The sequence below is a fragment of the Melampsora larici-populina genome, assembly GCF_000204055.1.
Source record: "Melampsora larici-populina 98AG31 unplaced genomic scaffold MELLAscaffold_42, whole genome shotgun sequence".
In the NCBI taxonomy this organism is placed as follows: Eukaryota; Fungi; Basidiomycota; class Pucciniomycetes; order Pucciniales; family Melampsoraceae; genus Melampsora; species Melampsora laricis-populina.
This window is the reverse complement of record NW_006768806.1, coordinates 625,872-639,354: the sequence shown is the minus strand read 5'-3', so window position 1 is coordinate 639,354 and position 13,483 is coordinate 625,872. Positions and strand designations below refer to the sequence as shown.

Here is a 13,483-nt window from a genome sequence, read left to right as displayed (position 1 = left end):
TCTGCGCTGAAAACCTGTGTCGTTGCGGCCTCGCATAGACGACACGCGGTTATCGCTCTGCTGAAGTGATTTGACGGGAACCGCGGGAGCGGCAATTAAAGCCATCTTCGCACCGAGGATGAAAAAGCTGGGATACGCAAAGGCAGATTTCGTAGCAAAACGGGGGAAGTTGGTTGCGTCAAGGCGCGCAAGTTAGGGATCCTTCCTCTGCAAAGTGACTTCTCCGCCCAACCGCATCAACTTTTCCTGCTAATCTGCAACAAGTTGTACTAGAACGTTAATAGCCAGAACACGATGCAACCTCACAAGCCGCGTGCTACGAGCCGCTCCAAGCCAGCTGGAGATTATCTCAAACTGAAACCCCAAACACGCATTCGCCACAACCATACTATACGCAGCGGTTTAGAATGGTACCCACGTTGTACTGATATTTATGATTTCGTGCCATTGCCTTTGGCGTATTTGGCACCACCAACACCGGGCTTCGATTTTAATCCTTCCTCCCTTCGTTATGTTTGTGATGTGTCACGTACACCACCAGACTTCGGCAACCGACATCCTTTACACCTTACTCTTCCTAAGACGGCTGGAATCAAAAATGACCTGATTTTCGCCATGTGCACTTCATCCTGTTGGGTCACGAAGGGACGCCGATTTAATGGTACCATGCATTTACCTTCCGGCGAAGTCGAAGCCCCAGAACCGCCTGCTTCCAACAAGCGAGGCCCCAAACGCAAGCACCATTGGACAGAGATTTATTACTGCAATCATTCCGGAAACCCTTGCACGCAAACCAAAACCACCCTCACCGAACTCACTCGACAATCGTCAGGTTCAATCAAAATGCAATGCCCTGCACGTTTCCTCATCAAGAAAACTTTTACTGGCGAGATCGAATTCAAATGGTTCTGGGTTCACGAGAACCACAACCCATTCTCCGTCGAGGATATGCGCAACACACGGATGCCCAACGTCGTCAAAACTTGGCTTAATGCCCGTATTCTTGAAGGTCTCACGTGGCGTACCATACAACGTCTTCTACGCTGTCCCGACTTGTTCCCCGTGAGTTCACATTAATTCGAATCTCCCTTAGATTGGTCAAATTGACCAACACTGTCTACTAGGACGAGTTTAACAATCTGTCTGCTATACCTGAGGCCTTCCGTGTCACCTACTCTGACTTTCGCAACGTGGTCCGCAACGCCGCAAAAGCAATTCAACGTCTGGATCCAAGTATCATCCCATCACTTTTGAAGTGGACTCAGAGACTTACCGAACGTGGTTATTCCGTACTAAACAAAATTTGGCCAACTCACAAACGCATCCAGATAGGTCTAGTCTCCCCATGGCAAAGACAACAGCTACTGCTTCATGGCAAAGGCGTCATATGTTTTGATACGACACACAACGTCTGCAACAACATCCCTGAGTGGCCAACCGTCAAACTTACTTTACTCACCGCCATCATTCGCAATCCTGTTACCGGCAGCGGTGTCCCCGTCGCTTGGTTCCTGACCTCGGACGAACGATCGTAAGTCCCTTTTCCATCACTCGTAATTCACTAACCACTAACATATCATTCCACAGAGAAAGTATTACTCGATTCCTCACCTGGTTGAAGACCGATCTCGGCGTATTACCCACGGCCTTTATGACGGACTGTGCTGTTTGATTCCAGAGCGCAGTCAAAACCACCTACGCTGACACTCGTAAACCACCCAAACACTACTGGTGCACATACCACGTCTCCCGTGCCATCCGGGCACGAGCCCGTCTTAGCGTAAGTCAGCGTAACTCCAATTGTTTTACCACTGCTAACACTCAAACCACAGGCCCCGGAGCAGACTGCTGTTCAGCTTCATCAGGAAGCGATGTCCGTCATCTACGCCGAATACTGGAAGGATGCGTGGCAAGATTTTAAGCGTCGCAATCAACGCCAATACCCTGCTTTTGTTCAGTATTTTGAAACACAATGGGTCCGTAACGCCGCATATTGCATGCTATCTGAACGTGATGTCCCTATACAAGGCATCCATACCAATAATTACAACGAATCATATCACCGCATCCTCAAGCACAACTTCTTAGACCGCCTCAAACTCTGCCGACCAGACGAGCTGCTACACATCCTCACAGAGGACGTAGAGCCAGATTACCGCCAAATTCTACTCACTACGACGTTAGGCTTCCGCGCACAAAGGTGCAATAAATTTCAGAACATCGCCAAGGGTCTCGCCGACTCCTACACGGACGAAGATCTAGACAATTTGCTCTGCATGATATCACCCGAGGCTAAAAACCAAGTGAATACCGTTTCTCAACTAACTCTTAACCCACGCTGACTCTCGTTTCCTGATAGTACTCCATTGGTTCTTTCACCCGCCCTCGCATCCGCTATTTGATCAACATTACCCCGCGCTGCGACGGCCGCGTTGGGTCTGTCAACAATTGCACGTGTCCTCATTTCGTTGGGACTAATTCTGCGTGCAAGCACATGTACGTCCTTGCACAACAAGAAGGTCTCAGTATCAGGGAGGAAGCGATAGCCACCGTCGACGACGGCGTCTCCCCAATGCCACCGGAAAGAGCACTAGAGCCGGCCGACGAAGAGCTCGCACCTCCCGTCTCACCTCGTCTCACATTCTCCACTTCGTCAACCTCAACCGGCTCTCTTTCAGTCACCCACGTTTCTGATTCTCAACCAAGTCCCAGTCCCCACGACCCATCTCGCCAGCTTCCACAATTCGCGCAAAATGAATCATCACGATTACCTTCTAACCGACTGCCTGTTGGGCCACCACCACTACAACAATTTCGCCAACCAACCCCGGGTCCATCTCACGTCCCCAGCCCTCCTCAGATAAGACTACAGTTACCCAACTTCCGTGATCCCCGTCAACTTACATACGATCCCTACTATGTTCACTCTACGCCTCCCAACCCCTACGTTCATACTACCTGTGCCGCCCCATTCCCAGACGTCTTACCAATTACAAATCTTGGCCCTCGCTTGCAATCTACTCCATATTACGATTTTTACTCTTCTCCTCCTTCGCTTTCGCAACACTCTCAAGTCCCCCCGGCTAATTTCTCTTCAATTTCTAGCCACGTACATGGCCACCGCTCCAACAACCTCCGCCGCAATCGCCATCGTATAGTTACAATTACTACCTGTCCAAAGGTCCGCCACATAACACAAGTCGTCCCATCAACGATGTTCACAACCCTGTAGCTTCTGGACTCCATCAACACCCCAACTCAAACCCTCTCGCGATCTCACCGCCGCAGGCCATCGCTCCCACCACACAACTGCTTAATCCGACAACGCATCTAAGCCCAAACATTCATCATGATCAAAATCCGCACTCAAAAGACATTGAACATAGAGATGTCATTATGCAATCACCACCTCGTTCAGAACGCGCGACACCGGCCCACCCGCGAGCACTACCTCTCGCCCCATCACCCGATTTTTGCACCCTTTCGCAACTCTCCAACCTACTGCGTGATCACGCACACAACAATGTCAATGAGTCTAACCGTGCTACATCGAATCCATACGCCACACCCGCCCCACCTTCAGCTACAAATCACAACGCCAACGGCATACATATCGGGTACGGCAACTATCAAACTTCTACGCACATTTCCGGTATCGTTCAACCTCACAAGTCGCCCCAAATGTATAACTCAACGGAAGCTCATGCGTCGCAGTTTCAACGGACCTCCACGAACTTTGTGAACGGCGACGTCCCACTCGAAGCACCCACGTGAGTCTCCAAGGCCGTATATGTAGACCTACACGAAACTAACCCAAACTCTACCACTGTGCCGTTGATAGGCCATTCAACGCCGAAGTCGCAATGTCTCCGTATCCTTCCTGGCACGGGATACCAAGCAGTTCACACTCTGCCTTCGATACGGACAACGCTCCCGAACGGCCACAATCGGGACCATCCTCTGGGCCGTCTACCGTAGCATTACCTTTGCATGACGAACGCTATCCTGAATTGGCGAACTTCGACAAAGACTTGTCTTTACGAAGTCTGTTTCGCTCCGCTCATGGAATAGTGTCCTTTGACACGCCCGAAAAGAAGGCCCGGTTGCGCGGCCTGCACACCGCCGTTGAGTTACACGCCGTTGAACAGAGCATCACTGCCTCTTACCGCATGCTACGTGATCTATTTAACAAGGGCAAACAGAAGAAGCAGAACCGATTCTAACCTAAAATGTAACTCTCTATTATCTTGACTCATTTCTTAACTACCGCATGCTCAACATTTGTAAGGTCCATGAAACTCCATTTACACATCCACACCAAGCCAACTAACGCACGTTTTCGCATGCTGAGCGCCGTTATTCTGTAGACAACCGACACCACCTAAGTCTTCATATTACATCAACAAGCAAAGTTTTTTTCATCCTCCCTCTTTTCTCTGTTCCTGCGACGTGATAAGTTTGTATATCTCTTTCACATTGATGTATCAGTCCGTTACTCCCCGACATGTCACTGTGTAAATGAATAAGACATGCTAATTCCCCTTTTCAGGCGAGCGATACTTTCCGACATCCGTTAATACACGGATGTTCGGGAAGTCGCCTCCTCGGCTCGGGTATATACCCGAGCTCGGGAGTCGGGTCTGTATGTGAGCACATTTTGATAGACGGATACACCAATTTGTAAATGCAAATGCATTTGCAAATGCATTTGCAAATCGGTGTATCCGTCTATCAAATACGAAACATGCGGGCAGAATATCTGCGTGTCATCTTCACTATCTTCTAGAATAAAACAACAGGTAACAAACACAATCTCATTATTTCAATTAGTCAATTTTTCTTTTAGATTATATTACATAAAATCTTAGATCCACAAACATGTCAGCTCAAGAATTTGCAAACAACTGTAACGACACAGACCTACCACCAAAAGGGACAGCACCGACTACCGTCATGTCAGAACAAAATGAAAAGGAACAATCTTTGAGTAAAACACGTGGAGGAAGAAAAGCAAAAGGAAAGAAAACGGAAATTAATATAGAAGTTAGACAAGAAGATAGTGGAGGTAGGAAAGAAGATGGAGATAGAAGAAATGATGAAGGAGGAGAAGAAACAAACGAATTAGAAGAGAAAGAAGATGGCGGAAATAGAATGGAAGGAGTAGAAATGGAAGATGACAGACTTAGAGATGGAAATTTACGAGAAGATAGACAAGGTCTTGGTCAATTCGAACATTTGATAAATGATAATCAACGAGGATTAGTAACAGGTTTAGGTTAGTACTGATGACAATGTTTGAACATACCTTTCTTTTTGTTATCCCCTTCTTTCTCTCTCTATTATTCCATTCTTTCTATTATGTCATTCTTCCTATTTCTGTTATCCCAGTTTTCCTTTTCCCCCCCCAGTTCCAGTTTTCCTTTTCCCCCTCCTCGTTTCGGTGATCACAGTCTTTTCTGAAATAATCCAACATATCCAAAAAAAAAAAAAAAAAAAAGTGATCGAGGTCATGAGTCTTAGTTATAAAGCAGAAAGACTGATCATACCTAGAAGTAGTTTAAGACGTGATAAAGGAAACCTAACAGAGGTTGACCTGAAAAGATAAAACGCAGGAAACCAATAAATTCTTCAATCAATTGAAGAGATGGTTGACCTATATTTGAAAAAGAAGGAAATCGAAATGATTAACCTGTATGATGTAAAAGAAGGAAATCGAAAAGATTAACCTAAAATATGAACGAAGGAAATCATTATGATTAACCTGTACCAAGAAGGAAATCTTACAGATTAACCTGAAGAACAAATAGACCGTGAAGTGAAACGTGATACTAATACAAAAAAAAAAAAAAAAAAATGTGTTCTATTTTCTGTGATTAGGAAGAGTGAATGAGGATATGGAAGAATCAGCCTATATTGAAATCAATCATAAGAAATGGATTCACAACATACAAACATCAGTTACGAACAGCAACTTAGCTCAATATGAAATCCTGTGCAAAGGTTATGAGAAATGGTGTGACAAGAACCAAACTAGACAGAAAAGTGTTGACTTACAAGATCTTGATCTCGACATAGTGATAAATAATGAGAAGAATGAAGTATCAGCATCATCAAAAGACGTTACTAAAACAAAAAATGATTCTAATACAAAGATGAAGATAGGCGACCAAGTCACTCACCTTTTAACGAATCTATCAAAATACTGGCAAGATTTAATGATTAATAAGACAGCACATGTACCAGTTTCCATCTTCTGCCCAAAATGGATCCTACAAGACGCCAACTTTATGAGGACTAGAAAAGCAAAAGTCGCAAGTTGTACATCCAATGTGATTCCATATGTCGGCTCACCGTACCTAAATGAATTCAGACTAAGTTTTGCTGAATGGTCAATTCGATATAACCTCATGGTGAAATACCAAGAAGAAAAGTTCGACAAACTAGATAGTCAAAAAGACTCACCAATTGCTCCTCGGTTACGAGCCCATCGGGAAAACGTATTACAAATTCAAATAGACTGTTATGGAAAATGGCCACCGGCGATGAGATACGATATTGCACATAGGAGGAATGTCTGGGAGAACCGTTTAGAAAATGGTTTGATGGCAGATGTCGGAACGTTGGATAAGAGATTAGCAGATCAAGCTGAGAAAGACTCAAAACAGTTTAATGATTTCGCTTACGACGACAACCCTTTTGTTTTTGGAGGACCAATGCAACATGTGAATCCAATGGACGGGAAAGTCTACCCAGCACATAGTTCCTGGGATACGGTTGGAGCATTAGCCGATATGCAAGTCGAGATGCTGACAGGAAGGAATTTGAAAGTCTGGAATACTAACCAACCAGCAAATCCGAGTACATCGTCCTTAGAAAGAGGAAGCACTGGAGTTATAAGATCAGAAAGAGGTTATAAAGGAAACAAGTTTGATCCAGATTATCACAAGAAACAACAAAAACAACATCAAAACTATCATACTAGTCAAAATTATTATCAGAACAACAATCAACCCTATGGGTATAATAATAGAAACAACGCACCGAATCAAAATCATAGTAATTTCTTCCAAAATCATGGAACTTACACATCCAACCGAGGAAATGGGAGAGGAGGAAATCATCAAAACTCAACTGGTCGTGGAAACCAGTACCATCAAAGTGGGGAACGACCATCCATCGGTCCCGGAAGTTTCAATAGATTAATGAGTGAAAACAACGTGACTAAAGGTGCTGAGAATGGAAACGTACCGACAGCTTCTAGTTCAAAGTGAGTAAAAAAAAAAAAAAATCTTGAGAGACTAGTATACACACATTGTTGTAATTGTTGCTTTCATATCTAAGAATTTGTGTTTCACTTTGAGCGCGTCGTAATTTTGTTTCTTTTTCAATTATGGGTTGCAGGAATTGTGAAAGAATATAAACTGATGTAAGGTGCTGTTGTTCTGGTGTTGCGAATTTCTGTTCTACTGTTTTGCTATGAAATCTACTTGGTTTGATTTAGAAACTTTGCCTGTGAGGAAGAGACACGTAGTGTGTCAATTGACATGAGACCACGAGATCAAACTAGAAACGTGACAGTTACCAACAACCCTGACGACCTGATAACTAAAGAACATCAGAAAGAATGTCATCAAAAGAATCATATTGATTATCATCTGAATGACCCACAAAACATACGAGACTGGCCGACCAAAGTAAAGAGCGAGATGAACCTAAAAGAATGGAAGAATCTGTTAGATGGTTGCGGATTGTCGGAGAAATGGGGAAAAGCATGGATAGGACTTACAGAAGGTTTTCATCAAGGAATCCCACAACACCTTCTAGGAGACCTTAAATGGTATACCCCCGATAATCACAAGTCTGCACTCTTAGTCCAAGATAAAATTATGAATAATCTGATGAAAGAAAGGAAACTTGGACGGATTTTCGGACCATTTACCCACGACTTTGTATACCAACAATGGGGATTCTTCCGGTCAAACCCCATGGGGAGTGTGACAAATAACGATGGATCTTTAAGAATGATAAATGACTTATCTTACCCTAATAGTAACCATAAGAGACATAGACATCAGCATAAACAGAAACAGGAAATAGGAAAGATAGTCATGGAAGGTGAAGAAAATGAGAATGAAGAAGAGGAGATATGGCGATCAGATGGGGCAAAAGAAATTATAGAAAACTTACTGTACAACAAAGAAGGTGAGGAACTCCCATCGGTAAATTCATTCGTAGATAAAGATGACTTTACGACGACCTGGGATGACTTTAACGTAGTCGCAGGCTATTTCAAAAGGAATATGAGTATTAGGTTATTGTTAGCAATCTTCGATTGGCAAAAGGCTTACAGACAGGGTCCGACTCACCCATCGCAATGGAAATTTCTCACCATAAAAGATTTCCAAGGAAACATATGGATTGACACTAGGATACCATTTGGAGGAGTAGCGGGTTGTGGTACTTTCGGATGGTTAGCTGACGCGTGGAAAGATATAATCATGAAATTGTTAAAAATAGAACAAGTTTTTTGGTGGGTAGATGATAATATGTTCATCAAGAAAGAGGGTGATGTGTTGAATATGGAAGATGTAGTCCAAATTAGCGTACGAATGGGAGTTCAGTCGAATGCGGAGAAGTTTGTTGACTGGGCAATAGAACAAAAGTACCTTGGATTCGTTTGGAATGGAATAGATAAGTCAGTACGGTTACCAGAAGAAAAGAAGATTGAAAGATTAGAAAAATTAGAGGAACTACTCACACCAGAAAAGAAGTTTAGTAAGAAAGACATTGAAAAAATCGTAGGACAGCTGAGTCACATGACATACATCTTACCATTCATGAAATGTTACCTTTGGGATTTATATTACTTTGAGAAATCATGGTTTAATCCAAGAGCAATGAGGCAATTAACCCATGGTGCCACAGAAGAATTAAAGGAATGGCAATCTGAACTTTTGAAATTCGATAGACTACAGTTGAAACCAGATATAGAACCCACTGAAATCGGATGGGTGGGAGACGCGAGTACAGGGTTCGGCGTCGGTATACTGATAGGCGATAGGTGGTCCAGGATGAAGTTAAAAGAAGGTTGGAAGTCCAGGGAGATATCACAAGGGAATCAAACACGTGACATAGCGTGGATCGAAACCGTCGCTGTTCGACTCGGCCTATTAATGCTAGAACAATTAAAACCAACTTCGAACCAAAATTTCATTGTCTATACGGATAACACCACTACACAAGCAGTAATAAAGAATCATAAGTCAAAGAATCAGCTAGTAAACAACAAGTGGAAGAGAATTCAGAAAGAACTTACTCGACTGAAGTGTTCGATCACCGCGCGAAGGGTATCTTCAGGTGAAAACGAGGCCGATAGTTTGTCGAGAGGTGTGAAGAAAGTAGGAGAAGAGGCGTTGGAAGTCAAGATAGAAATCCCGGTTGATCTGACACTGCTGCTAGAAAGAAACTGAGGTAGAGAGATGGTGATAGATCAGAAAAAGATCCAATATTTCTTGAAAGATGTGAAAGGGTAAGCAAAAAAAAAAAAAAAGTGAAATATAACAGAACAAATACCTAGAGGGGTTGGAGGTTAGGAATAAGGTTCTGACTTACTGACAATAATTGCTTCTCTGGTTTACGCAAACTAGGGAGTTCGAATGGAAGATTAACCCGGTGAAAGTACACCTGTTGAGCGGAAGTTGGTCGCAAGCCACGCTAGGAAAATATAGCACGGCGATGAGGAAATTAGAGAAGTTCGGTGAGGTTCAAGGGATGAAGCGAGGAGACCTTTTACTGTTGAGCCAGGAGAGGCTGTGGGAATTCGTAGTTTGGGCAGGTAGACAATGCGATCTAAATTTAGAAGACAAGAATGTTTTAGAGAACATGAATACCAGTCACAAGATAACAGCGAAAACTCTTACCAAGTACATCACAGGCATCCAATCTTGGAACCTCTTTCATAATCTACCCTTCCCAAATGAAAACGACAAAATTGTTAAACTCTTACTGAAAGCTTCAAGCCATGCAGATGCAAAAGAGAAAGAGAAATCAACGTCAGCCCTGAAGTCACCGGTAACTTTAAGGCACTTAGCTGAATTGGCAAAAGACTTATCGAGCGGTGATCAGAAAGAAAGGATAGCACTAACGGTGGCATTAATCGCTTTCTGGGGGATGGCGAGGTTGGGAGAATTAGTTTCAGACACTAAAGGGAAAAGATTAGTTTTGTACAAAGATGTGCTTTTTAATAGCGGAAGAACTTACATGAAGATAGCCTTATACAACGCAAAAACCGCCAAACCCGGGGAGATACAGTGGTTGAAGATCGACCAGATTCCTTCATTACTATGTCCTTGTAAGGCGATGATACGACTAATAGATGAATACACCGTACCTTTGATACACCTACCGTTGTTCTCTTACTATGAAAAAGGGAGATTGAACACACTATCGAAATCATCAGCAATGAACATATACAGGAAGGTGTGGAAGAAGTATGACCAAGATTCAAACCTGTCGGGTCATTCCTTCCGGATAGGAGGGGCTACGTTCCAATGGAACGACAAGCAACCATTGGGTGAGATCGTAAAGGTCGGTAGGTGGGAGTCGAAAGCCTATCAACTTTATCTAAGAAAATACACGACAGAAGATATAGATGATGCAAAGATCGTTTGGGAAGCGATGAAATTGAAAAGACAAGACGGAGAGAAGAGTGAAAGAGAAAAAGATCATGTCGAGTAGACTAAAAAGCTTACCGTTTTGTATTATGAGTATTGGAAAAAAAAAAAAAAAAAAACCTTTTTTTGTTAGTTTTGGCGATAGGAAACAAAGGGGAAAGAGATAGAACATGTATAATGCAGTGAGTAGCGTACCTTTACCTATGCGGGTTGGGAGACAAGTAAAACATAAGTGAGAAGGATAAGTGAGAAGGATATTATCCAATTGAATGGAAGATCGACATAGTCAGACAGGTTCGTGGGAGAAGAAGTCGTAACACAGAAGGGGAGAAACGCACTTGGGACATACCGAGGCAGGCTCTCCGCAGGCTCCGGACAATACGTCCCAAGAAGAGGTAGCAGAGAGCCTACCCGGTCTGGAGACCTGCGGCCTAACGGCCCCCCCCAAACACACCATGTAGCTTAGTAGCTTAGTATTTTCTGATACTAGGTTATGTGGTAAAAGGTTGAAAGACTAGAGTAGTCACTTAGCGTGATTTGTTAAGATGAAATTAAGAAAACTGGAGAAAACGTGAAAGACAAAATATGAAATTAATATAGTTAAAAATCAAAATAAAAACCTCACACGTGAAGAGAGTTTCTATGGATTTCCTGACATTTGCGTATTAACGGATGACAGATGATTTAGCTCGTCTGAAATTAACTCTAGAGACAGTTTTGATTCGGATATGAATGAAGATTGAAAAACAAGAGCACGCCCATGCCGACATCTAGCCGCATGTTTCATACATGTAGCGATGAATAGATCGATTTGCATTCAGGAATTGGGGTAGCCATCAATCAGTCTGCTTGCCGCAACGTTGGAAAGGCTTAGGAGTTGGTCTACTCTGCCACTGGTAGACCTATCAGCTTATCTGAGTCTCAACAAACAAACCTAAAGTACGAGTTAGGCTCCAATTTGTGTGTCATCGTGTTGTAAAGTGACAAAAACATTTCATGCTTCCGGGATATGCAAAAACCAAACACGTTGGTGTGGCCACGGCGCAATGGACGTCTTTAATGTTCCTTTGGATACAAACTGATAACGGGAAGGAGTCAACTCAAGCAGTAAACAAAAGGTTATTTGCGTGAATAAGCGGTTGGCACATTGCAATTCAAATATGAGGTAAATCTCTTTGCGGAATTGACCCCATTGTCATAGGATTAGTCAGTAGCGCTTCATATTCACCGAGCGTTCATTTGTAAACTTGAACGCTTGCGACGGGTTGTTGCAAATGAGCGTTGATCAGATCCAACGGTGTCAGCTATACACAGTAAATCGTAATATTTGTCAAGTGCCCTACTTGGCTGGTTACGCTCTGCACCACACCTCGGGTTTTGGATTTTTACATGGACAACGATGTGAAGACGGCCACCCTGAGCTGCAGTGATTGCTGAGTTCTAAAAGTCCTGCACGACGTTCGTCCCCCTACACGGCGCTCCGGTGCGAATAACAATTACACAGTCAGTTCTGCGAGGAACGCTGTTGTGGGTTGTAATCTCTGGCACATCCACACCGAGATTGGCGTGGGATGTTTCAAAACATGCGGCTAGAATAATGTCAGCGGATTGGGGGATGATGGGAGCTTCTAAAACTGCATGTTGACCTTGATTGGGGATCCTCATCTCTCCTCGTGTAATCCTGACCGTCATCTCGTTTTCTTTCAAGTCGATATCTGATCGCAGAGACGCTAAAATGGCTCATAAATTCCCTCACCCTGAAGACAAAAAGAGGCCCAAATTGGACGCGAAAGTGTTTCCCTCAACTCGAAATTTGAACTTAAAAAGCTATGCCCACAATTAATCATTTACCTACCTTCACCTTTGTGTGCGCCATTGCACTCCTTCTAGTCAATTCTGCCATTGCTACTCACTTTGTACACTCTCGCCCCTATGGAATTTCTCACGTTTGTAATGGCTCTATCGCTTGTTCACTCATCAATCCCAACTGGCCGACCAAAAAGAAATTCACTTGTGGAAATGTTTGTCATCGTTTATATCTATTAGTCAGACATCTAGTTAACTTTTTCTTAACATTTAGAAAACTGTCACATCGACCTCCTTTGCTTCTGCCTATCCTTACATGATGTTGGGGCAAGGAGTCTCGATGGTAAATTCAAGTGGCTCCTGGCCGTCTTCAGTCACGCCCGAGTGTAAAAATACTAAACCTACCGACCGATATCAATATCACAATGGTAATTACAAAAATTCACTGTCTCAGTTTGATTGAATTTGGGCTGAAGAGATTTTTTTCTTGTGACAAAAAACAGGAGTTTGGACTGCTTACTACTCGATCGTCGCCACGTGCGGCTGTACTGGGACTGGACAACGTGCACTTCCCAATTGTACTGCTGCTACCTCCCAATCGACTAGAGCTTGCAATGTCGCAATGTTGAGCTCAATTCACCTAAGGACATATCTACTTACACTGAAGATTTACACTGACATTTACCGCAATGACAGGTTCACATTCTGTGCAATGACAATGAAGGATGTCGTCTGCACCCACCAATAAGGTGGTCTGAAAGAAGAGTTCTAAAGCCTGTATACATGATAGCCATACCTTATGTTCATGTTCCATCTTTCCTGTGAAGCATGTATCCCCCGAACCTACTCCACTGCAGTCTGCTGAATCTTACATCAAAAGGACAGCTCGAGTACAATAACTCACTTGTCAATGATGCATATCTTGATTTCTTCTGATCTTTTGTCTTAGTTTCAAACTGGTACACAAAGTCCCAAAGTGTTGTTGATTTACATGCAAGAACCAT

General features: G+C 43.4%; 3 protein-coding genes across 3 annotated transcripts; all 3 read left to right on the top strand.

Annotated features, from left to right (window-relative positions):
* Positions 1-4,878: 4,878 nt before the first annotated feature.
* On the top strand, positions 4,879-5,605 carry MELLADRAFT_110234 (uncharacterized protein; the record flags this gene model as incomplete). The annotated part of the gene is made up of 2 exons (XM_007414308.1): positions 4,879-5,275; positions 5,499-5,605. The coding sequence occupies 2 exons, from the start codon at positions 4,879-4,881 to the stop codon at positions 5,603-5,605; spliced, it is 504 nt and encodes a 167-aa protein (XP_007414370.1).
* A 682-nt stretch (positions 5,606-6,287) lies between these two features.
* On the top strand, positions 6,288-7,371 carry MELLADRAFT_91454 (uncharacterized protein; the record flags this gene model as incomplete). Its single annotated transcript, XM_007414309.1, has 2 exons — positions 6,288-7,267; positions 7,362-7,371. 2 exons carry the CDS (start codon positions 6,288-6,290, stop codon positions 7,369-7,371), a joined length of 990 nt encoding a protein of 329 aa, XP_007414371.1.
* A 5,131-nt stretch (positions 7,372-12,502) lies between these two features.
* On the top strand, positions 12,503-13,227 carry MELLADRAFT_124380 (uncharacterized protein; the record flags this gene model as incomplete). Its single annotated transcript, XM_007414310.1, has 4 exons — positions 12,503-12,694; positions 12,754-12,907; positions 12,983-13,103; positions 13,176-13,227. The coding sequence occupies 4 exons, from the start codon at positions 12,503-12,505 to the stop codon at positions 13,225-13,227; spliced, it is 519 nt and encodes a 172-aa protein (XP_007414372.1).
* Positions 13,228-13,483: the final 256 nt, after the last annotated feature.